The following is a 23,786-nucleotide window of genomic DNA, read 5'->3' as shown; positions in this document are numbered from 1 at the left end:
CATGGAGTCGCAACTGCTAGTTATATTATAAGTGTTTATATGTATGTGAGCATATTATGATTGTATCTCTTTCCATACAATTTTAATTAATACAATACACACATGAAGTCCTAGTCTTTGTCTGGTCTCATGCCTTATAATGGTGAAAATGGTTAATTTAGGAAAAAAAAAGCATTCCCATAACCGTACACAAATAAAAATCGCTAAACGGATATATTATTTGTGTACTGTAAAATATTACAATGTTTAATTGATCAAGATCAAAGTTTTAGAAATTTTCATTTTGTGTGGTTTTATGAATCGAAACGTTTAATAAATTCAAGAGCAGCGTATCTATGTGCAAATTATCAAAATATATTTTAAATTGGATTCATGACTTGAGAACTTGCACAGCTACAGTTGAAGAATAATTCAATCGGAATATTTATATTATATATACATCGAGAATATGGAAAATAATTCATAAATATTTTATGAACGGGAGCGTGAAATATTTGTAAAATGATATTGAGACGAATAAGAAGCACCTGTATTTTTCAAAATTGAATTCCGTGTCACGTAACGAGTCACAATGAAGACAGATCAATATTTACGAGATAAACGTTCCACGTTTGGAACCTCGATAAAATATTTATACGAAACTGTGAAACTTCGCTTGTTAGACTCGTTTGCCTCTTAGCAGTGGCTGGTGGGGTCAGTACGTCTGTATCGGACAATACGAATTTAACTTTTACAGATTAAAAAATGTTCATAGTGCAAACTATGTTTAATCTGTAGTGGATAAAAAGTTGCTTATATGTTATTCCAGTTGTCCAGCTATCTACGTACCAAATTTCATTGCAATCGATTCAGTAGTTTTTTAAAGAGTAACATACATACACACATGCTTACAAACTTTCGCATTTATAATATTAGTAAGATAGGATAGGATATATTGTTACAGAGTTCGGTTTATACAGATGCCAATAAAAAATAAGACTGTCGGTTTAAGGAGTGCAGAATAGCTAGACTAGACCTAATTTACAGCGGACCACAAGACACGAACCAGCTTTCAAATAAGAAAAGAATCATAAAAAAATCGGTTCACTCGGTACACAGTTATGAGGTACCAAAAACAAAAATGAAGTCCAAATTATAACCATCTTTTTTGAATTCGGTTGAAAATTGTTAAAATAAATTAAATCAATAAAAAAGTTACCCACACTTGTTTGGTTAGTTCTGGTTATGGTCGAATTTACATCACTGGATGACCTATGTTCTCATAAAACATCACTAGAGCTTTTTATCGTCTCGGCATACTCCGTGGCTATTTTATACTTCAAAATGCAGAAGCACCTTAAAGTGCTTATTTTGTGAGTAGCGCATCATAAAGACCTATGTTCAATTTGTTTCTATAATTAATAAATATGTTTTAATATTCGTCCTATAATTCGTCCTATATATGCATTTTTCTTTTGATATTACTATTTTTAATCAACGGATGTAAATGGTTTATAGCCAGATCATTTACGAGATTTGGAATCCTAGACGCTTCATGGCAGTATAATCCTTATGGCAGCTATAATATAACAATTTAATTCTTTTTAAACATAATTTATCCGTAGATATAATTTTTATATCAGATACATTATGACATAGATGTATTCCTGCATGCCAATTTAAAAAATATATATGAAATAGACTTAGGTTATCTTCAATTTTAAATTTACTGTAATAAAATATCGTATAAAAATTCATTTTGCACATGAAAAAAGAGACTAAGCGGAAAAAGATGATAATTTTGTAATATAGGCTATTACAATCCTGTTAGCTGTTAGCTGTTATATGTATAGAGAAACGACTCTTAATAACTGCGGGCCTTATGTAAAAACTTCATGTTGATTTTTACTGATGTTTAATAATATTTTTTTTACTTTGATACACGCCTAAAATAACAACTGCGTTTGCGTTGGGCGTCTCCTTGATCACCTTGGCTTCTTATCTTTAATGTTTGTTCAACCAGTGAATTTAATTGCTTACGTAAATCTAAGAAAATTAGCTGGATGAATATAAATGTTTAAGATAAGTAATATCAGGAACATTTAATTTTTAGTTTTATAGCATTGAAATCCCTACTAATATTATAAATGCGAAAGTAACTCTGTCTGTCTGTCTGTCTGTTACGCTTTCACGACTTAACAACTGAACCAATTTTTTTGTAATTTGGTCTGAAGGTAGAACTGAACTTGGGAAAGGACATAGGATAATTTTTATCGCGAAAAAAATGGTAGAAGGAGTTGAAATAGGGAGATGAAAGCGATATAACCGAATTCCACGCGGGCGAAGCCGCGGGCGGAAAGCTAGTGCTTTATAAATGAGAAATTTTGAAAGAATAGAAAAAATTTGATCACGAGGCAGGATTCGAACCTGCGTATCTTGCCTAACCGTAGCAACGCCTAGCCTCTCGGCCACCCGTGATCCTGCCACAGTAATCGAATTTCTTCTACTCTTTCGGTTTCATGTGCCTAAGGGGCACCCCACGCCATCTATTGAGATGATTAAGAACCATCACAACCAATACGAAACATTATTTCAATGATTACAATATTGTATCGATGGAACGCGGCCTTTGTTAAATTTAATTTTTTTTTTTTTTTTTAAATTACGCCTTTGTTAAATTAACAAAGGCCGCGTTCCAAGAGGCAAGATACGCAGGTTCGAATCCTGCCTCGTGATCAAATTTTTTCTATTCTTTCAAAATTTCTCAATATCAGAAACAGTTGGTCGATATAAAAATGAGGTACCTATATCCTTAACGTATAAGCTTATTCAATATCTTTAATAGCTACGTAAAGTGCTGGAGTACCGCAAAACTTAGATACAGGACTTAAAATACTCGTGTAAAACTGTATAAAATGACTTCCATGTTCAATGCGAGTCCGATATTACTTGCTAACTTTCTTATAGAAGTCTAGACAAGTTGATTTCGTTTTAAGTGGAATTGAATGTCGACTGTGATGCCAATTTGTTTTGAAATAGACTTGCCGTGTCTATTGTGTGAATGAAAATAAATTTCTTTTTAAAGTGCTTAGCGATATTATAAATACTTTATTGTTAGTGCAAATGTTTTAAAAAATTTCTTATTTCTTTTTGAAATAATTGACAAACTAAAATTTAAATTTCAATATTTATAGTTCATCTTAATTTAGAAACAATTGTATCCTGAAGCAATACAATATCTAAATGCATATAAAAAGTTTGTTTTTGGTCAATCTAATTTAACGTAGACAATAAATCAGTCCATCGCGTTGTTTTTGAATAAACTTTTTGTTTCGATAACTCGTTTGTAACATTTGCCCGAAACAGACGGTTGGTTTGGTAAAGTTTAAACCAACATTAATACTGTTTTTATTTAGCGTTTTACAATTGTTCCCTAAATACACAATAATATTATTATTTGTTGTTACTTTGTTTATTTATAAAATATGTTTACTTAATAAAGACGAAAAAATAGAGCAATATTAATAACATTGTTTACTTTTCATTATTTTCTTGCGTTTTATTGTAGTATACGATTGGGTGTTTGTTTACTGCATTTTGTACTTGGATCGCGATTTTCGTTCATTTATCAGAGTATCTTACAATTTACGAGGAAAATTTCTATAGTTATTTGGTGTATTTTATATATGAAACAAAAACCTCAGTCAGTCAGTACTTAGTGTCTGTTATTGACACTGATCGAGTGTTTTAGAATATTCTTATGTAATATTCTTTTTTATAATAATTTATACAAAGCGTATTTTGTTCCGATCATTTAACTAACAGACTTATTTCAATAATTCAGGTTCAAATAAAATCTGAACTACCCTTGGAAATTATTTTGAATGTTTGATACACATTGTTATCATTGCATCAACTGTTTGATTAAATGAAGTTTTCTCAGCATAATGATATCATTGGATCAAATGGCAGACGGAAAGAGTCGCTAATGTAAATTGTATCTGGGTCAAGAAAGGTCTTTTGAGAATTCAGCCAATCTTTGCTTTGTTCAATTTTTGGCAAGCCGTTGAAAGAAATGGTGATGCCAGATCGAAGAAACATTGCTTATCTTTATATTATATTTAGATTTAGCTTATTCGTAAAATGGCTTCAGTTTATATTATTATATTATGTACCTTTATACATAGATTTTTATGTGTTATCAAAAATTTCATCGTTTTTTAATAATGTTTTAAGATATTGCTATCTTATCAGAATATTCATTGCTATATTCAACTATAGAATTACAATCCAAAATTTGCAAGGTATAATATTTATAGTGACACACGAATATTGAATCGTCCTAGAATTTGTAACGATACTTAGTAGAAAAAGTATAGCGATTCATATTCAAATTTGCGATAAAGTGAAAAATATTGCAAAAACTCAAAGCAATATATACAAATTATTAATTTTATTTAGAGATATATTGATTACTTTGTAGCTGATAAAAAAAACATACATTTAACTTAAGTAAGAGAACATTATTATATCTAACAGCACATTATATTCACAAAAAGCCTGGCCCTGGGCGAATGTGTTGAAACATTTTCCTTAATAATCCAGCGCAACGATAATCCATTGATATTCTTACTAACGAGTTTCTTATTTCTTTTTTGCGTCACGTCTTTCCGGGTAAGCTACGAAATAATTTTGAAATCGGTTCAAAGGGGAAGTTGGCGAATAATGCTTAAACATTATAATAAATTTATTTCAATTTTCACCTCATAAGCGGGTATATTTGCCAAGTATATGAAGACAAATCCAATCTTTCTTGTCATTAATATACTTGTAATACCTCGTATAAATCATATCTTTACCAATTGAGACCACACATATCTATACGAGAATCCAACATTAATTTAGCCTTTGATAGGCAACCGGTCTACAAGCTAAAAGTAGCTGTATAGTTTAACATGCGGATATCCGATAAATAGCTCGTATAAATTCAGTCAATTGGACGATATTTTATGCGGACGCAAGCCGACTTTGCGAATACTTTTGCAGTTAATGCTTGTTGAAAAACTGCAGGATTTCTTAAATTTGTAAGAGACCCATATATTTTCTTGTAGTCTTAGTACCAAAGCCTTTTATGTCCCATTTCTGAGAATAAAGCAGTTCTCAATTACAAAATGTGAATGCACCAAGTTTTATCTTCTTCTTTACCATGCGGGTTAAGCTGTGTAAATTTTAAGTAAAATAAGTCACACTTGATTTCATTGAAGACGCTTTTCTACTGAATTTTCTGTTTAATGGGGTAATGCTGAATAATATTCAAGTATATTGTCTTAATTTCGTACGTAAAAAAACCTCATACATAGGCTGCATATTTTATAGTCATAATAAACAAGGGAAAAACGTTTTTGTTGTAGCAACCGCAGGGGCGTTCATCATTACATTTTGGCATCGAAAACTACAAGAAAATGATGACCCCATAAATAATAACGTGGTTGTAACACCCAATATACTGGAGCTCGTAAAACGAATCGATACAAGGCTGATTTTATCACGCCTCTTCTTTTATAACATTTTAGTACCGTGACACATGCCCTTTGATATTTATTATAACATTAATAATTTCGAATTGTAATCTTATGATTTAAACGCATTGTTTACATAAATTTATTACCAATATGCATCTCCAATAGCAACTTTAATAGCAATTATAATATATTTCGCTTGATACAATATAATTTTTATGAGCACATCATTTTAACAATAACGGATGAAATCCAATATTGTTTTCATACAAATACAATTTAATACACAATAACAAATTAACACAACAATTTTGATCACACTTCAATTCAGTATTCCAGTATTAAAACGAAAGTAATTTAGCGTAAATAATAATTTTCCAAATTAATTAACCTAATGAATTCATAATCCATGATAAATAATGTTTTTCCTGGTGAAATTCAAGATTCGACAACATAGAGCGTTTACATAATGTGTTGGGAGTGCTGCTCGAAGTCTATCGTAGGATGATTGATTGCCATCGAACCGGCGTTCTACTAAGGGTTTCATCGCCTTACATCGCTTACCTTTTAAATATATTGAATTTTTACAAATTTATGTATAGTGTTCTTGTTTATTTGCTTGTTATTTTGAATTGATTAAGTTTGTTTATATGTTTAAAAATCATGAATGCGTCATTGGTAATTATAATGATTATAATAAAGGGACTGGCTTTGCGAATTTAAATATTTAACATTAATGTTATTTATTGCTATTTATTTATACTTTGGACGAAGTTTGCTTACAATCAGAATGTTTTGACAGCGTCGCTTCAGATCCGATCTTTTGAGATAGCCGATTAATAGCGCTGAGCCTTTTCTCAATAATATGTATTTTATTTATTTATAAACAAGTTTTAAACCAGTACGTTACTATTGTACATGTTATGACACATTGTAAGAGAGTAGGTTTAGAATAATCGAAACTTTGTAATTTTGAAAATTGGAAATGTGATTGTATGTTAAAAAATATACTATGTAATTAACTTTTTAATATGTAGTTAACTTACCTATCTTATGTTGTTACAAGTTAAAGGAATTGTATAAATGTTTTTGGTTTGGCTCATCTAACCGCTTTTAGGTTTTGTGGTATTTGTTCAGTGAATTTGGGTCTTACATTAATAAGGGTTTGCAGCTATATTTTGGGTGGGCTTTATTAGTCACGTTTTATCTAATAACTGCTTTTCTTATTCATAGCATATAATTTTATATTCGTAGCATATAATATAAAATTATATGCTACGAAAAAGAAAATATTACGAAACGAATAAAACATTAATAAACAAATATTTATTTAGAATTTATTGTATAAAAATATTTCCTTTTAGGAAAATAGTATATTTTATTATTTCTATTACTATCCAACGAATAACTTAGTGCTATAAACATAATTTAGATGTCACTAAATTATATAGTATAGATACTAGCCAGAATATGATAAACAATATTATATATTCACTCAATATCAGTGCCGAAAATGGCTCTCAATTGAATTATATTTCAACCATACACAAATTAAGTAAATCAAATACAGTTAAGCTTTAACCCGCCACGCTATTATAAAGTTTTAGTTCACTGCCGCCCGTTCAAAGGGAATCTCCGACACTAACTGCATTTAAAGTCGGTTTTATTCAGTCGTGTTATTTTAAATGAAGTACATTCTTCAACACTAATGCCTAAGTTCTTTGGTACACTATTTATAGTAGTTATTATTACGTCTCTTGAGCTTATGTTAATACCATAAATCTGCATCGAAGTAGGTGGCAACCTATTACTGGGATTGAATACGCTCTTGTTTTAGTGTATATTGCAAAGGGAATTGATCGTCGGTAGAATGTAAAATTTATCTCCCTCCAGACAAACACACGTTCATACACAAGCGTAATACACCAATAGCTGGGCGCTTGTCCTGGCTTTGACCGGGTGAACCCTGAAATAAAAAAATAGTAAGTCACACATGAATAGTGCAGCTTCCTGTTAGTAAATCTGATTTTAGTTAAACCTCATAGTTGACTCAGTAACTTAATAAGTAAGTTACTGGATCGATTAAGAAGGCCACAAATATTATTCCCAAAAAACATTTACATCTTAGAATATTTGCTTCTTTATATTACAAATATAAATATTCATGTTCACAAAAAAATACGTTCTCACTCAATACATTATACATAATGTGGAAAATAACGTAACCACAAAAAGTCTATACGAACATAAATCATCATCTACATCTGAATGAACTCATGGCTATATGACATTCTTGTCAAAAAATAATATCTTATATAACTGACTATGACAGGAACAAAACATTGCAATTAATTAGTGAAGATATTTTTATCATAAGGGCGAAAGGACTTCAGGTATGATTGATATTCAGAACTATCCATCACTCGTACGCAGACCCAGAAATTATTTCACCTTTTAATAAAGCTGGCAGCTTATTAATAATAACACATTTTGAAGGTAATAACAATATGTTGGTATTAATTAATACAAGTATCGACAATTACTTGTCTAACGCTGTTTAAGTGATAACATTATCATATTATTTTATCCTGCCCACCACTTAAAAACTTATTAAACGGGATTGTTGATTTTAAAGAAAAGTTAATAGGTTTTCGATTTAATACATAAAGGTGAACTTATATTTTTTATTTATGTAACGGATTATTTTGATACAAAAATAGCTTTAATTTCTTTCAATAAAAGTAATAATCAAATTAAATTATCAATTGTATCTACGTTTAATTTATCTACAAACAAAATTTATTAGTTCAATAATAAAGCTAAAATTTAAAGACTTATAAAGTTTTATTAATGGTTGGTGATTAACCAAATTATCGAAAAATATTAATTAATACAACGTAAAATAATTATTCAATATAAGAAAAGCGCGAAAGATTCTTTAGAATTTTACAAATAGGCGCTATGAAAAATTCCTCAATCTTAACAGAAATTTAAAACGCTATGAAGCAAAAATACTCACTACAGTCTTGAAAGTGGAAACTGTTAAGTGGAACAACAAGATGACTGCTTTAAAAGTTTAAGGGGAAGTTCGTGAGCCATTGTGAATGGTTCGGAACCAAAACAATGGGGAAGCCGGGGTAGAGTAGAAATTACTGTTCAGCCGAACAAGTAAGTTTAATTTTATTTTAAAGTACGGCTGTGGCAGTTTACCGATACTTTGATAAGGAAACACGTAAATGAATTCCGTTCTGCCATTTGGACGGTTTGTGTACATACTACTAACAGCAACTAAACGGTGTAAAAATAAATAACTAATTTTGTTCAGGCTACTTTAAAGGAACATTTTGCTACATCTCATATTTTATTAACTTTCCTGCCATCCTACACTTCATATTGTTTTTTTTTTTTTATTTTATTGAAGATATTGTTGTGAATAAAACAAAATATACGTGCATTACAAAAGATTACAGTCAATCTTTACCATCATAACATGGAAAGTCAAAGTTCTACCTTGAAACTTTCCGTACGTTAACAAGGCGCAGATGTTATAAAAGGTTATTAACGGCTGCTTATTTAGAAGCGTAACTTCTGGCGCAAGCAGCTCGAAAATATTTTAATACGGATGATATGAAAAAGCGAGCCCACATCATTCTACTAACTTCATTCATCGTATATCAAAGTTGTAGGTGCAAAGTTTTCTTTAGCGAGCGTCAGGCAGATGTTTTTAAGAGGTTATTAACGCAAGCTTTGTTTGCAGGCATAATGACCCCTCTCTGGGGTTTTTGAGCGGGAGATGGCGCGTACGACTGCGGCATGCCTTTTCACTGTGCAGTTTCTTTCATGCATAATTGGTGAGTTCTTACGCGCTGTGTATTATATTATGTACGGCATTTTATGTCATATTTCTTTTAAAATTATTGACTTGAAGAAGGGGTGGAACGTGAGCTGGGGTTTGTAATGTTTCCTTATTATAAAGAATATTGTTTAGGTTAGGATATAAAAAATTGATCATTTATGAAAAAGGACATTTAGTTACAAACTAATGTGTATGTAGGTTATGGATGAGTGGAGTGGAATGAAATTTGTTATTTCATTCGATTTTACGAGGGTATTGCATGATTTTAAAGCATTTAAATAAGCATTTATAATATTGCAGCATAACCACTTTAAAGCATAGCATAGCAATCAAATAATGAAACTTGTTAAGATCTACAGTTCTAAATATTAAATGTGAATGTGTTACGTATATTCTTGTTTTTTTGTACCCTAAAGCCTCCGAAACTACTGATCCAATTTTGAAATTTCTTTCACCAAAAGAAAACTTCATTATTCCCAAGTGCGACAGGATACTTGTTATCCCAGAAATGTACCACGGGCGAAGCCGGGGCAAACAGCGAGTAATTTCTAATTCAACCAAAAAAACTAAGAACTACACTATTCATGGCACTGGTAGCGTGTTCTTACACTTTGTCACGTGTTATCGGCGTCATCTTGCGCTCTGTGCACCTATCCAAAACCTGCTAGTCTGTCTGTAATTTGGGATTTAGTATTTAATCAGCCACGTGCAATGCATATAAATAACAGTTAACTAGTAACTTTGACGTCGGTTTTGCATCGGGGATTAAGAAAAACAGTACAGTTCTTTGTTCTTCGACTTTTTAGGTTATTGACAGTAGATACATCGTCAATTCTGTGTTCATTCTCTATTTACAATGCGGTCAGAAATCGTATGTGCGTCAAGTCCCAAAGGTACCTTCGGTTTTACTGCGTGGAATTCATATTATAATATATTTACTAAGCATACCTATACGGTTTGGTGTAAAAATTTATATGGAACTAGCATTCCACCGCAGTTTCACTCACATAAACGAAAACAATTCCCTTGGGAATGAGAAGTTTCACCGCGGTAAAAAGTAGCCTCTATCACTCCCTAGCCCCAGACCCAAAAGTAATATAAAATCTCTCTGATGCGACGTAAAAGTAGGACAAATATTAGTAGAGATAGAAAACATTATAATTAAGAATGAGACATAAAAAACAAAAACATAGATGTCGTTGGTACATGTAGTAGTTACACATTTTGTTTTAATAAAATTCTATTGTATCTGTGAAACAAAACAATCACGCTGGCACCATAAAAGAACTACGTCATACCTAAATATCGTTAACAACAGCTTTGTGAAATTTGATTAAAGGAAAATTGGCGATCTTTATGAAATTGTAGCTGTAAAAATATAAATAATGAAAATGTATCATTAACCGTCCCATAATATATAGGTAAAACGTCATACTCTGAATATTAATCATGCTAGTATCATCATCATCATCATCATCATCAGCCCATATATGTTCCCACTGCTGGGACACAGGCCTCCTATGAGGGTTCAGGCCATAATCCACCACGCTAGCCAAGTGCGGGTTGGCAGATGTCACATGTCGTCGAACTTTTAATTCTTGGACATGCCGGTTTCCTCACGATGTTTTCCTTCACCGTTTAAGCAGTGGTGATGTTATCCACATGCGCAGATAAATTGAAAAATCAATTTATTTCCTGCACGCTCGCCCGGTCTCGAACCTCGACTTATCGATTTTGAAGTCCGAGGTTCTCACCACTGAGCCACCACTGCTATATCATCGTCATTGTCTATTCAACAAGATAATAAAAAGGAAGCAGCTGCGAATTTGCCACCAATTTCATCACAAAACCTGTTAAACGTTAGCTTAAAATTTAACACTCAATCAACCTTCAACTGTCAAAAGGCTTTTCGTCCCCCGGCCATTTTACACGCCATTTCTTCGTAGATCTTTTAATCGGCATTATTATTTTAATCTCATTCAAACGATTAATAATAATAGAACGGATCTTTAATTTATGAGGGTCAATAAAGCGGATAGATTTGGCAAAAATGTTATTTTTATATTAAATTAAATATTTATAAGGGTTTCATTTCATTCATTGATTTTAATAAAGTAATTTGAAAGGATGATACACTATATTTTGGGTCTTTAATGTACACTGCCTATTTTTTCTTATCTTAACTAATCCTACTATCCACTACTAAAACATGGGAAACACACACATACACATTATATATGGCAAAGTAAGTCTGTCTGTCTCTTATTTATGCCTAATCCAATCAACTGATTTGAATGAAATTTCATAAAGAGATAGTTTGAGAACCGACAAAGACATATATATCATAAAAATGTATAAATAAAGTTTATTTCTCTCAGTATGCCGTCAAGATAGCAGCAGCAATCGCTCGCGGGAGCAGAACTCTGTGTCCGAATCTTCGAGAAGGTTCCGGACCGAGTTCCTAGAAGACTGGCCACACACACCAGGGTCGCCGTACTTTGACCCCAGCACCCCAGATAACGTGACCGGCTTAGTTGGTCACCCAGTCACGCTCCTGTGCAAAGTGAAAAATTTACAGAATCGCACCGTAAGTATTAACATTAAATTAATTAGCCTCGTGTGTAGCGACCCTTGTGTTATTTCTACGTGAACATTTTTAATTTTTGGCACCCAAATGTTTTTCTACGCTCTTCTCTTAAATGTAATTTTGTTTGAAGTTAAACATTAATGTGGAATGAAAATAGGATGGTTGTTATAAAACTAATGAATGGATGTTTCATAACGCTTATTAAATTTTTGACAACTGGAGAACTGAAGTAGCGATGATGTTTAATTAGCAAATGTTAAAAAAATACTCAAAATATGAACAATTTATTAACGAAGACCATAACAATATTCATGAAAATGCAACGATAGAGGTTAAACGATACAGAAGTTGGGTTTACGTTTTCGCGCCAAATTTATAAGCCAATATGTTGTTATTCACGTACGAAGTAATCAGGGTTGTCGGCAGGGATACATTCTCTGTAACTTGGCAATGAAAGCTTAGAATTTGGCAATGACTCCGCCTTATCTAAATTTTCATTGCCATGTAGTTCTCTGTTGTAGCGAACGGTTTTAAGAGAACGCGCTACAATTGTTCAAATCTGCCGAATTAGACGCCTTTGTAGATTACAAAAGTCGTCAAAGTGGGTTTTAAGATGATATATCGACCTGTGCAATGAAATAAGAAAATAAATTCGTAATATAATAAGCTATGTATCCCTGTACAAGTACAATAGTTTGTTATTTTCAAATAGGTATTTCCGAATTTGAATATGCTTTGCGATTGTTATGTTCAGGTACCTCCAGATAATAAATTTTTGATAGCACTTCTTCAGTATGGAAATAAACAGGATAATAGATTATTTCTCTAATATCTCATTTCATGAAGGAAAACTTCTTATTTGTGAGAAACCTCGTGAAATCCTTCAAACGTTAACGTTACGTGTTTGATTTAACAATATCCGATAACATACTGTGTTATGGTATTAAATATCATTTTGTTTTAGATTTTGAAGACCAATTATGATTTCGTTTTTTTCTTCGTTTGATTAATAACTCAACTCATAATTAAAACTCTCTCGACTAATGCAAGATGCATTAAGTTTATCAATTTTATTAAACAATTGAATTTACTACAACAAAATAAAAAATCTATGCAAATATTATGTTCTTAGCTTCAAAAACAGCCGTTGTCACAAGATGACGAATTATGTTTATATTCTGTGGTAAAGACAAATTCGTCCAAGAAGGCCGTCAACGCAAAACGGGATCGGAGTTTTCTCAATTTTAATTTAATACACTTGTTTACTTATAATTTCCATCTCACATAACACCACACTTCATCCGCTATTATACACCCACATGAGCGGTTGAGCATGAAACTATGTTACACGACTGAAATATGCAAGCACAAAGAACATATGGATTATTATTCATATATAATGGGTAGATACCTCATTGATGAAGACTGAAATATTATCTTTTATAACGTCGTTTAACAAGCTTAAGGCCCAGTTTCATGATTGATAAAGCCAATTAACATATTTAAATGCACCTTTCACATACTGCTTTATATTTTATATTGTAACCAAAAGATAAGCTAAACATAACGAAGAATCTAGAAGTTGTGAAAACTAACAGTGTATGGAATCGTAAATATACACGCTTATTGAAAAACAATAACATTATATTGCTACTATAAGTGATCTAAAGATTTAGCACTTTTAAAAAACTCCCTCTTAGCATCTTCACTTGCGCGAAGATCCATTAGTTTCAATTAAGACAAAAAATTGTTGCTTACGTTTTGCGGACCTGGCAACCACTTTATCATTCAGTTGCAGCCCTCGGTAAATTTAATAGTATTTTTAAGCTTTTTCTCGAAGTTTTTTCGTAACATTTAGTTTATTTTATTGGATTTTAAAGCTTTTACTCTGTTGAAAATATTTAAGGATTAATTATTACATCTTGTTTTTGTATAACTTATGTAATTTAGTAAATAATATTATTCATAAGAATATGGAACCTTTCTAATATTAAATATGTAGAAGTGTCTTCTATGCATATTGTGTATGATAATATATCAATGTCAATATAAAATTATTACGGCATAATTAAATCGGTAATTTAAAACAGTCAACAACAAGTGTAATAGTATTTTCTTGTGTTTGGTTTCACGCGAGTATTATACATTTAGAAATTAAAAACTTTTCAACGGATTTTAAACGCGATTTATTCATTATATTATTAACCCGACGTTTCGAACACTTTACAGCGAGCGTGGTCACGGGTCTCCCCGTGTTTTTAATTTCTAAACAAGTGTAATGTTTGCAATGCAAAATTATTTTATAAAAAAAATAAAATAATGTTTCGCATTTTGCTTTTTTCTCATCTAGACTTGCATTATTTTTACCAAATTTTTTTCTTTTATAATTACGCTTCATTATATTGTAAGTGTACTTTATAATTATTCAATGAGTATACCTATAAAATCCATGTCGTATCAGATTCGGTAGGATAATCATGTTTCGAAAAATCTTGGCATTATATCGCGAAACGGCAAAAGCCAGTGTCTCCGGGTAGATGATTTAATCTCTTTCACGTCTCCGATCTCTTTGAGCCATTAGCTGGCACGTAGCAATCGAGTATATCCGAAGTGTCATGGCTAATTCAATGTGGCCGGGTAATCCGCTTGTAGCGTTCTGTGATTCAGGATATTGACTGGTTTTAATGAAATATGACAGTCGTTATTTTCAACATTTGATGTTGTTAACAGCTGTGAAAGGTAAATACTTAAAAAATCATCTACTGCTACAGTTGTTACGCAAATCCATGCAATTAATCTTTAGTAATAGAATAAACAGTTAAAATTTAAACATACATCCCATTAAAATCCCAAAATAGCATCTACTCTAATGTTGACACTATTTATATATCTAACTTAAAGATTTTATAATTTCTGATTACGTACAATATAGTAAGAAATTATTATAGATATATCGCAATTGTGCTTGTTCATATGAATATAAACGCAATAAAAACCAAATAAACGTTCATAACACAAAATTCGAATCGCCATACGGAGCCTCGGTTTGTGAGCCTTTCGGAGAATTATTTACAAAATGACGAGCAACGTGTACAATGAACATACACTGGCAAATTAAATATTGAATACTAAATTATTATTTGGATTGAACTGTGTTTTTAGTAAAGATAAGGAAATAAAGTATTGGGACATTCAGGGAATGTATGTGTAAATAAAAGGTTACACGTGTTCACGTAAACTGGGTTTATTCGCGATTGACTTATGTGGATAGCGCAGCCGCCTCTAACATGTAGATAAAGCTTGCTTTTGCTGCACAAACACGTGCATAGAATAAGAATAATTCGGTGTATCCTAAAAGACAGTTAAATAAAGTTCAAATTGATTTTATTTGTCGATCGTTAAAATGCAATACATTTATAATGAATTGTGTTTTAATAACATTCTAAAACAGTTATTCTAATATAACTAACTACGACTAAAAAGTGTTTAGTCTCTGGCCAAATATCGAACCCATCAATTTAGCACGCCGCTCCATTCTGCCCTGTAATGTTAACAGGCTATAAAGTGTATCAAATATATTATGATGGGATATAAGCTGTAACGATATATTGCCACTATTGTGCAGATATTGAGCATCTCCTGACGATAAGTATTGATAGACCGGCTATAAATTTCCAATCTATTTATTCCATGACGTTGAATGAGTCTCTTATGTGATCGTCATTGAATTACAACGGTTTCATACGCAATATTAATGCTGAAAATCGCTTTGAATAAAATGTACATTTTATTCATATTCTCAGGTATGTATATACAATTCATTTTACACAATAAATGTGACATTTTCACATGGCAAATGTGAAACGAATAACTTTTAATTCTATTTATACATTATATCTATATTTTCAGTAGTTTAGTAGCAGTTAAAAATTATCCTAAAAACAAGTTGAGGCTCTGATAATTTATACTGGTAATATAACTCAATGTTGGCACAACAATAATTAATTCGTAAAGAATAATAAAAATACTGTATAATTCTTTATAACTTCCAACTAAACCCTTCTCAATATAAATGTTCTAAGACGGAGATCGTTAAGTTCTTACTGATGTAATTTAAGTTAGTGACCCTTTGACCCGAGATCTCGCTTCGATCATTTAGTTCGGAGTTGTCACCCCATTATAGCCGATCTTCGAACTGTCCGGTTAATGGCGGCTTTGTGGTAATAACTGAGAGCAATTTACGTTCCGCTATTAAAGGCTGAAATTCTCTGTAATTCACTAATTGCTTTATGAATTAATGAAACAGTACAAGCAGGACAATGATGCGTTTTCCCTGAAGCAATGCTAATTCATTTAATATTATACATAGTAATATTGCGTTTCATTTATTTTTAATAAACTTAATTTGACGATTCACTTCACATATCCCTATCGAAGGTGGGTAATTCAACCATTAAACGTTGCTTATGACAAAGAAATTGTTTGTTTATACTAAAGGTATCATGGGTACGTCACCGCGACATCCACTTATTGACAGTGGGTCGCTACACGTACACGTCGGACCAGCGGTTCGAGGCGCAGCACAAGCCGCGCTCCGAGGAGTGGGCGCTGCGCATCCGCAGTCCGCAGCGGCGCGACTCGGGCCAGTACGAGTGTCAGATCTCCACCACGCCGCCTATTGGTCACGCTGTGTACCTCAACATCGTAGGTGAGTGCCATTAGAGGATCATCTATAGGATTTACACATCACATCTAGAGGATTTACTACATCCCACAATTCGACATGATTTCAAGCAGCGCATTACCAATATCTTAACATACTTTATTATTGTTATTTTCCACTTATTTTGCAAATTGTGCAACAAAAGTTGTGTGTATGACATTCGCAGTACGCAGCACCTCTACAGAATAATAGACGATTATTCTTTTATCTTGGCTTAAAATGGATAAGCTTTTCGCTATCGAGATTTTTTTATTGTTCGCGTTAATGTTCAATAAAGTTTTCTGATTTTGATTTAATTCTTTTCACTGCTTTTTACTATCGTTCAGCGCTGTGCAGTAAATTTTCTCTAATAATTTTCTAACATAATTTTATGAAGCTGTTTCGCCGAGCCACGTTATTAGTTTCTATATAAACGTCAGTATTAACAAAGTGCATTTAGTCTTTGTGGTGAAAGCTACTTTATGGAAAAAATAAATTAAAAGCACTGAAAAACGGCAAGGCATGAAAAGTTAAAGATCTTTTATGAATATTTGTTCCCTTCCGCAAACACACAAACAACACGTTATTTATCCCATAAACTGCCAACAGCTAATCCTGCTTTGAATGTAAATTTACACGTTCACTCATAAGGAAAATTGTCGAGTCAACATATATACAATCTATTATTCATCGTTTATTTTCAGACGCTTTTCTTTAGCATTTTACTAAAGTGTATCTCCCTTTATAGTAAAAAACAACAATTCTTCTGTATTTTGTACGCTTTTTAAGGTTTTCAATAATAGACAAATATAAAGGTACCTTAAAGATATGGAATAAAAACTATTAGTACCCGAGAGTCCGAAATGAAATTCAATCAGGCAATTTTCATAATAGTTAATTCAATATTAAGTTAGGTTTTTAGTCCGGAACATGTTATTTTAATTACTAAATATTCTATTTGCTCTGTTATATCAAATAGTCAAATAGCAATCATGTCAACATAACTTTAATCATATATTTATTTCAGAGCCAGAAACTGAAATCATGGGTGGTCCTGACCTATTTATCTACGCGGGATCCACTATTAACCTCACGTGTATAGTTAGACATACTCCAGAACCTCCAGGTGCCATCAACTGGAGTCATAGAGGAAAGGTAAGATTTGTTTTAAAAATCAAATCTTTCTCCACTTCAATATCTGAATTTATTTTGAAAATACGTAAGAAATTGCAAAGGCTATGTTACTTTATTTAAAAAAATAATCAATATCTCCTTATACGAATTTAATGTTTGTAAATTTATATCGTCAAATAGTAATAATATCAAAAATGAGAAGTTTTCAGAAACAAATACAATTACTCGCGAAAAAAATCCTTCTTTTTCAGTTGAAGTACTGTATAGTCATTTTTCATTTGATCTCTAAAAAACTTTATCCTCTTTTGACCTAAATTCCAAACTTGTATTAAAGCAATGTAAACCGTGTTCTACTTTCCCTTGGTAAAAATGTGTAATAATGTCTATTTTAAAGATATTAGAAAGATTGAGATGAGATAGTCTCGTAATGTCTTTGACTATTTTTATGAGCTCAAGGGTGTCCCGTAAAAGAATATAGTATATTTTAAATATTACTTACCTATTAAGTTATTACAAAAATCTACAGCTTTCCTATAAAATATTAAATCAGTTCATTTAAAGTTCAACTATGGAAACCTATACTTTCCCGTTTAACTTTGAATATTTTGTATAATAATATGATATAATATAAATAAATGAGCAGACGTGTATTTGTTCCTTTTTAGTCTCGTATGTGACTAATGAATATCATTGAAAATAATCTAAAAGTATTTGCCTAGATTAATGAAAAGCCTAATGAGCTAAGTTCCTAGATATATAACAGTCGCAAGCGCTCCTGGATAGTTATAAAACTCATTTGCCACTGCATTCCAGTATTTATTTACTTGACGAAGCAATCTACAAGCCACAAACAAATTTATTCTATCCAGCATTGCTATTTATTTACTATCTGTGCTGTAAAGCTTTATCTTAGGACTATAACTATTAGGTATATTAGTTATATGAAAACGATTTCCAAAGAAAAAATAATTAAAGAGAATTCAAAAATAAGCTGCCAAGCTACCTTGCTATATATCGAGATCTGTAGTGAATTTATACAAGTATTTGTATTTCTCATATATGTAAAAAGTACATTTATGTTCTTGGTTTTAGTGAAAAAAATAAAGATCTTGAAACCGAAAAATAGAAAGGTTATTTTTCTCTTACCATGACCTATTAATAGTTACCGTTTCGTTACAAATTTAAACAATAATACAAACATCCATTCCGTTAATTTCTGGGAAATGTCCAAAAATAACAAAGCTTGCATTTCCCACACTAACCCAGTTCTAACAGTAGGTACCTAATCTACAAACTTTGCCAAACATCTGTGCAAATATTCAAGGTAACTTTGAACTCTAGAATGAAATTGATATATGCAAAATCCCAATTAGTCTGCGAAATCCGACTCATACATTCACAATCACCTCTGGGATCCTGGTTAAGTATTCTCGAGCCAATCTAGAAATGCACCTCGTGGAGTACTCTTGTGTTTTGTAATTTATTTAAAAGAAAATATCTCTTAGAGGATTCGTATCGATAAGCGATTCGCTGCGCACATCGTGACTGGAATAAATGGGTTAAAATACACGAGATGCACAAATTCTCATGTGTACTAGAGTAACTTGAATATAATGTTAATAGCGTTCTGTATTAATTTCAATTTTAGATATTTCATTTTGCTAAAATAAACTTTGTTTACGATAAAATACTGCTGCAATATTCGCAAAAGATTCAAGAAAATACCACAGTTTTTGAACGGTAATTTTAGAAATCGTATAACTCACTTCCTCAAAAATAAAAGTTGAGCAAAATCTATATATCACTAGATGCGGGTTTATTACGTATGGAGTGGTCATATAAAACTTTCTTATTTCGTTTCCACTTGACAACTCGCAGAATGCTATTATAAAAATATTGTTCATGGCTGGAACGTATTTCTCATCGAAAATTGTATTATTGCTTGTTGTTCCATTTTCCAATAATGTGAATGTTATTAGATTCGGTAGGTAAAAATAAACTACGTTCGTTAATTTCATTCTTTTGTTTATCGTTATTTGACTTGATTCTTTGTTCTCAATCTTCTAAATCACCGAGAAATTAATGATAAATAGTAATCTTTGCTTTTAGGCCTGTAATTATAAAATTTAATTTAATAAGAGGATAATATATCATAACTTTTCAAGTCTAGTCTAGTTTCAATAAATAGGATTCCTCATTAGGTTAGACTTTAGAATCACTAAAGCATTCAGACACCAGGCACTTTCCTTTTCCTCACCCTTCCCAGTCCATTACTTCTCTCCAGTCATCAATCCTTTCCTTATACCTTACACCTTAAAGCGGGTAGCGCGTGAGGCACCTCTGCGAATGGTCGTGGGCGGTGGTGATGGCTTACCACCGGGCGAAGCACCGGCTCAGTTGCCCGGAATGACATAAAAAAAACCAACAGACGATAAACTTCGACTCGACCCGCGGCGGGATCTCGCTGGTGACGGAGAAGGGCGTGCACAGCAGCAGCCGGCTGCTCGTGCAGGCGGCGCGCACGGCGGACGCGGGCGCCTACCAGTGCGTGCCGGACAACGCGCAGCCCGCCGCCGTAAGGGTACACGTGCTCACTGGTGAGTAAATACGAGCGTAGGGAAGTTTGTTGTTTCGATTGGGAATTTTTGACGTAATTTAATAAATGGTTGTAAATTAAATAAGGGGCTTTGATATCCTCAAATTGGTTAAAGTTACTTCTTAACAAAATATCATGATATAGATACGATTGATGTGAAAGCTTTACATTATACAAAGTGAATAACAAAAATGGTGAGAGATTCAAAAGCTCTAAATATTAATGTGACTCTTGTGATTAAGTAGCTTCCTGAATAACTTTTATTTTATTTTTTTTTTTTTTGATTAAAACAAACGAACGATTTTGCGTCATTAATTGTTCATACAAAGTCATTTATAGTGCTTCGAAAATCTCATGCTTCCAAATGCGTTCAAAAGAAAGAGAACTACTGAGTTTTCAGAGTTTCATTATTTATCCATTCTAATAATTAAAAACTCAGTATTTCATGTTTCTCAATTCATGTTAGTTTATTCATCACGTCTTTGGAATCAAGCCGGTTTATTATGCAGACGATTCTTATCTATATTAAAAGTATTTTAATGTCTTATAATGGATTAATGATCATGCAACGCACATTTATTTTTATGTTTTGAAAATCGTCACAAATGTGAAATGATAATATTTATCTGTTCACTGTATGTATGTTTTTACTCTGCAGGGATATGCAATGATATGCAAGAAAAATAACTTGAATAAATACATGATAGAACTACTAATCAGTCATAGAAACATGGCTGTCATTTTTCCATCCGTGTATCTCTCGCTATTATTATTCCACAAAGCTCTCTAGACTACAATAGACCCGTTACCGTATATATTTTGCAATTCCCTTGGCTGTGCTTTACGTCGTTCCAATCTCTTTGAACTGCTGTTGACAAGCCTCTTGGTATTGCATATCTTTGGATAGGCTTTTTGATGTTTTATTAAAGAATTATAGCACTGTTAGTTTATAGATACATAGTATATTCCCGTGTCCTTTACTGTTATTTTGCTGTCTTACAAGTCTTACTGTTCTGTACTGCTTTGCTAAATAGCATTCTGCAACTGCATTCTAACAATAACGTGGAAATTAACGATTCAACATAAAAACACAGGCGGACCCACACTGAACGAACCGCCTCGCAAGGCAATTGCCACGCGAGGAAATGGGCCTCGAATAAGCGAGGCATTATCACTATAATAAGGAGGCTGCCTCAAGTTTATATTATCTGATGATACCATAAATGTGAATGATGTCCACCCATAATCTTAACATGTATTTATGACTTAATAAAACACAATATAATTGAAGAAGTTTTATGTTAATGAAATAAATGAAATCCTCCCGTTTCCAAAACTCTTCTTACAAAGCCAACTTGGCTGATACTAAATTGTTTCTGCTTAAGCAACCACAAAATACAAAGGTGAAAATTTAATTGTGCGCGGTCAAGTAAATACAGCGGATTGGCTAAAACATTTGCCAAGATAAGAACAATTTCTGCCAGATGGCCGATGATACGTGAAATTGGATAAAATACAACTTCTAGTATGATTGGTCGTCGTTGAATGCTCTGCGTGAATTTTCCGCACAAATAAATGTTGTTTTTGTATATATTCCTCTCTAGTCCACATAAATGTTTTAATTCATACAAATTAGGCAAAATGATAATAATTTATTATATCAAGAATTCAACAATGATGGAAACCTTAAAGGATTGGCATAAACCTAATAATCTCTAGCAACAAATAATATCACCCCTCTTGATGCGGTAAAATTGAATTAGCTCATTGTACAAGATGCATGCCAATGCTGATGCATAAAGCTATAAATTCCATCTCAATATGTGCTAAAACTCGGCCACGTAAATTCAACTAAAGCGCGTAGTTCACTCAATTTCCAGTTTCCAACTTAGTTTATTTGATTTGAAAGAGCATTCCGAAGGACTTAAATTCTATTTGAACCGTTTCAAACGCGTAAGCATAACATATTTCTACAATCCGTGATATGAATAAAAGTTAAATGGTAAAACGTGATTTTTTTGCTAACGGTACATATCATAAATTCAATACAGCGTCAACCAATTTATTGTTTCATATTTTATATTTGATTTGTATTTTTAAAACCGAATTTTACAAAATTTTTGATGCAGGCTAATGCGTCATTTTTTCGCTACATAAAACTTTAGGGCCCATTTATTTCCATTAAGGTTTCATTTTGTATGGAATATTTAACTTTATAAGTGTTTCGTGACTGCTATTCATAAAAGTAAAATATTACTCTGATAATAAACTTATTTATAAACGTGATTAAAGTTTCATTGAGGTGATTTTTAACATTTTTATCACTATTTTCATATTCAAAATCTAATTAATGGGTCAATTTAGATAACATTGTGAGAATATTTTATACCCATTGAAAACGTAACGATAACATAGTTATTTTTACTCTGTGTTATATTTTTTATGGCTACTTTTTAACAATAATCACTTCAACATTGATACAAGATTTTTGCCATTACTGTAAGGCAAAAAAACAATTGTTTAGCAACAAAGTTGAATCAACATGTAGCAACATTGTTGCGCAACAAATGTTTAGGCTTAACTGGACATGCCGCGGGGTATACTAATCAGCTCCCGTGGCCCCTTCACTAAGCAGCTCGACGGAAAACAGTAAATTTTGAGTCGGTAGGAATTTGACATATCCCACGACTCCTTTCATCTATTCCCCATGTAAAAAATATGTACTATGTAGAACAGAATAAGTACATCGTAGATAAGGTTTTGTTATCTGACATACTTACGTAATACCTTACATTATTATATTCCTATGATTATTGGCAAACTGTGGAAATTACAAATATGAAGGCAGCCACGTTATAACTTCCTTTAACAATCGCAATATTCCCATTAAAATGTCTTCATGATTAGACAAATAGATCTAAAACGAATATTTTATTTTTAGGGGAAAGTCCAGCGGCCATGCAAGGAGGTGCTCATTGGACAAGGGGCTGTGGATTGCCGTCGATTTTAAGTTTACTAAGTGCGATACATTTAAGCAAACTTTTTACCGATGTGATCAATAAATGAACTTTTAAACAATTGTGTATAAACGTTGTGTTTGAATGAATTTTACGATTTAAATACTATTCCATAAATGTAACAAATTCCATTTGTAAATTAAATAAAAGGTGTAAAGATAGAATATAATAAATTTGAGAAAATTATTTAAAGACCCTGTTTATATTTATTTTATATGCTATTATGTTCAGAACCTTTGTATAAAATCATTATCTGTTTCAATTTTATGGATAGATTTATATCAACATCAATATTTTTAGTTTATCACATATTTCTAACAATGAAATTAATCGTTTCATTAGTTTTTAACTAAAGTCGCTTATAAACAGCGTATTTAACACAATCGAATTTAGAGA

The 23,786-nt window shown here is 32.0% G+C and overlaps 1 protein-coding gene across 1 annotated transcript; it reads left to right on the top strand.

The window, feature by feature from the left end:
- The first annotated feature begins 9,254 nt into the window (after nt 1–9,254).
- Nucleotides 9,255–23,581, top strand: LOC119834456 (zwei Ig domain protein zig-8-like). The gene is made up of 6 exons (XM_038358822.1): nt 9,255–9,349; nt 11,733–11,941; nt 16,439–16,649; nt 17,671–17,798; nt 20,206–20,374; nt 23,315–23,581. Exons 1-6 carry the CDS (start codon nt 9,292–9,294, stop codon nt 23,437–23,439), a joined length of 900 nt encoding a protein of 299 aa, XP_038214750.1. The 5' UTR covers nt 9,255–9,291; the 3' UTR covers nt 23,440–23,581.
- Nucleotides 23,582–23,786: the final 205 nt, after the last annotated feature.

Source organism: Zerene cesonia, chromosome 19 (genome assembly GCF_012273895.1).
Source record: "Zerene cesonia ecotype Mississippi chromosome 19, Zerene_cesonia_1.1, whole genome shotgun sequence".
Classification (NCBI taxonomy): Eukaryota; Metazoa; Arthropoda; class Insecta; order Lepidoptera; family Pieridae; genus Zerene; species Zerene cesonia.
The sequence above is the reverse complement of the archived record's forward strand: the minus strand, read 5'-3'. Positions and strand labels throughout refer to the sequence as shown.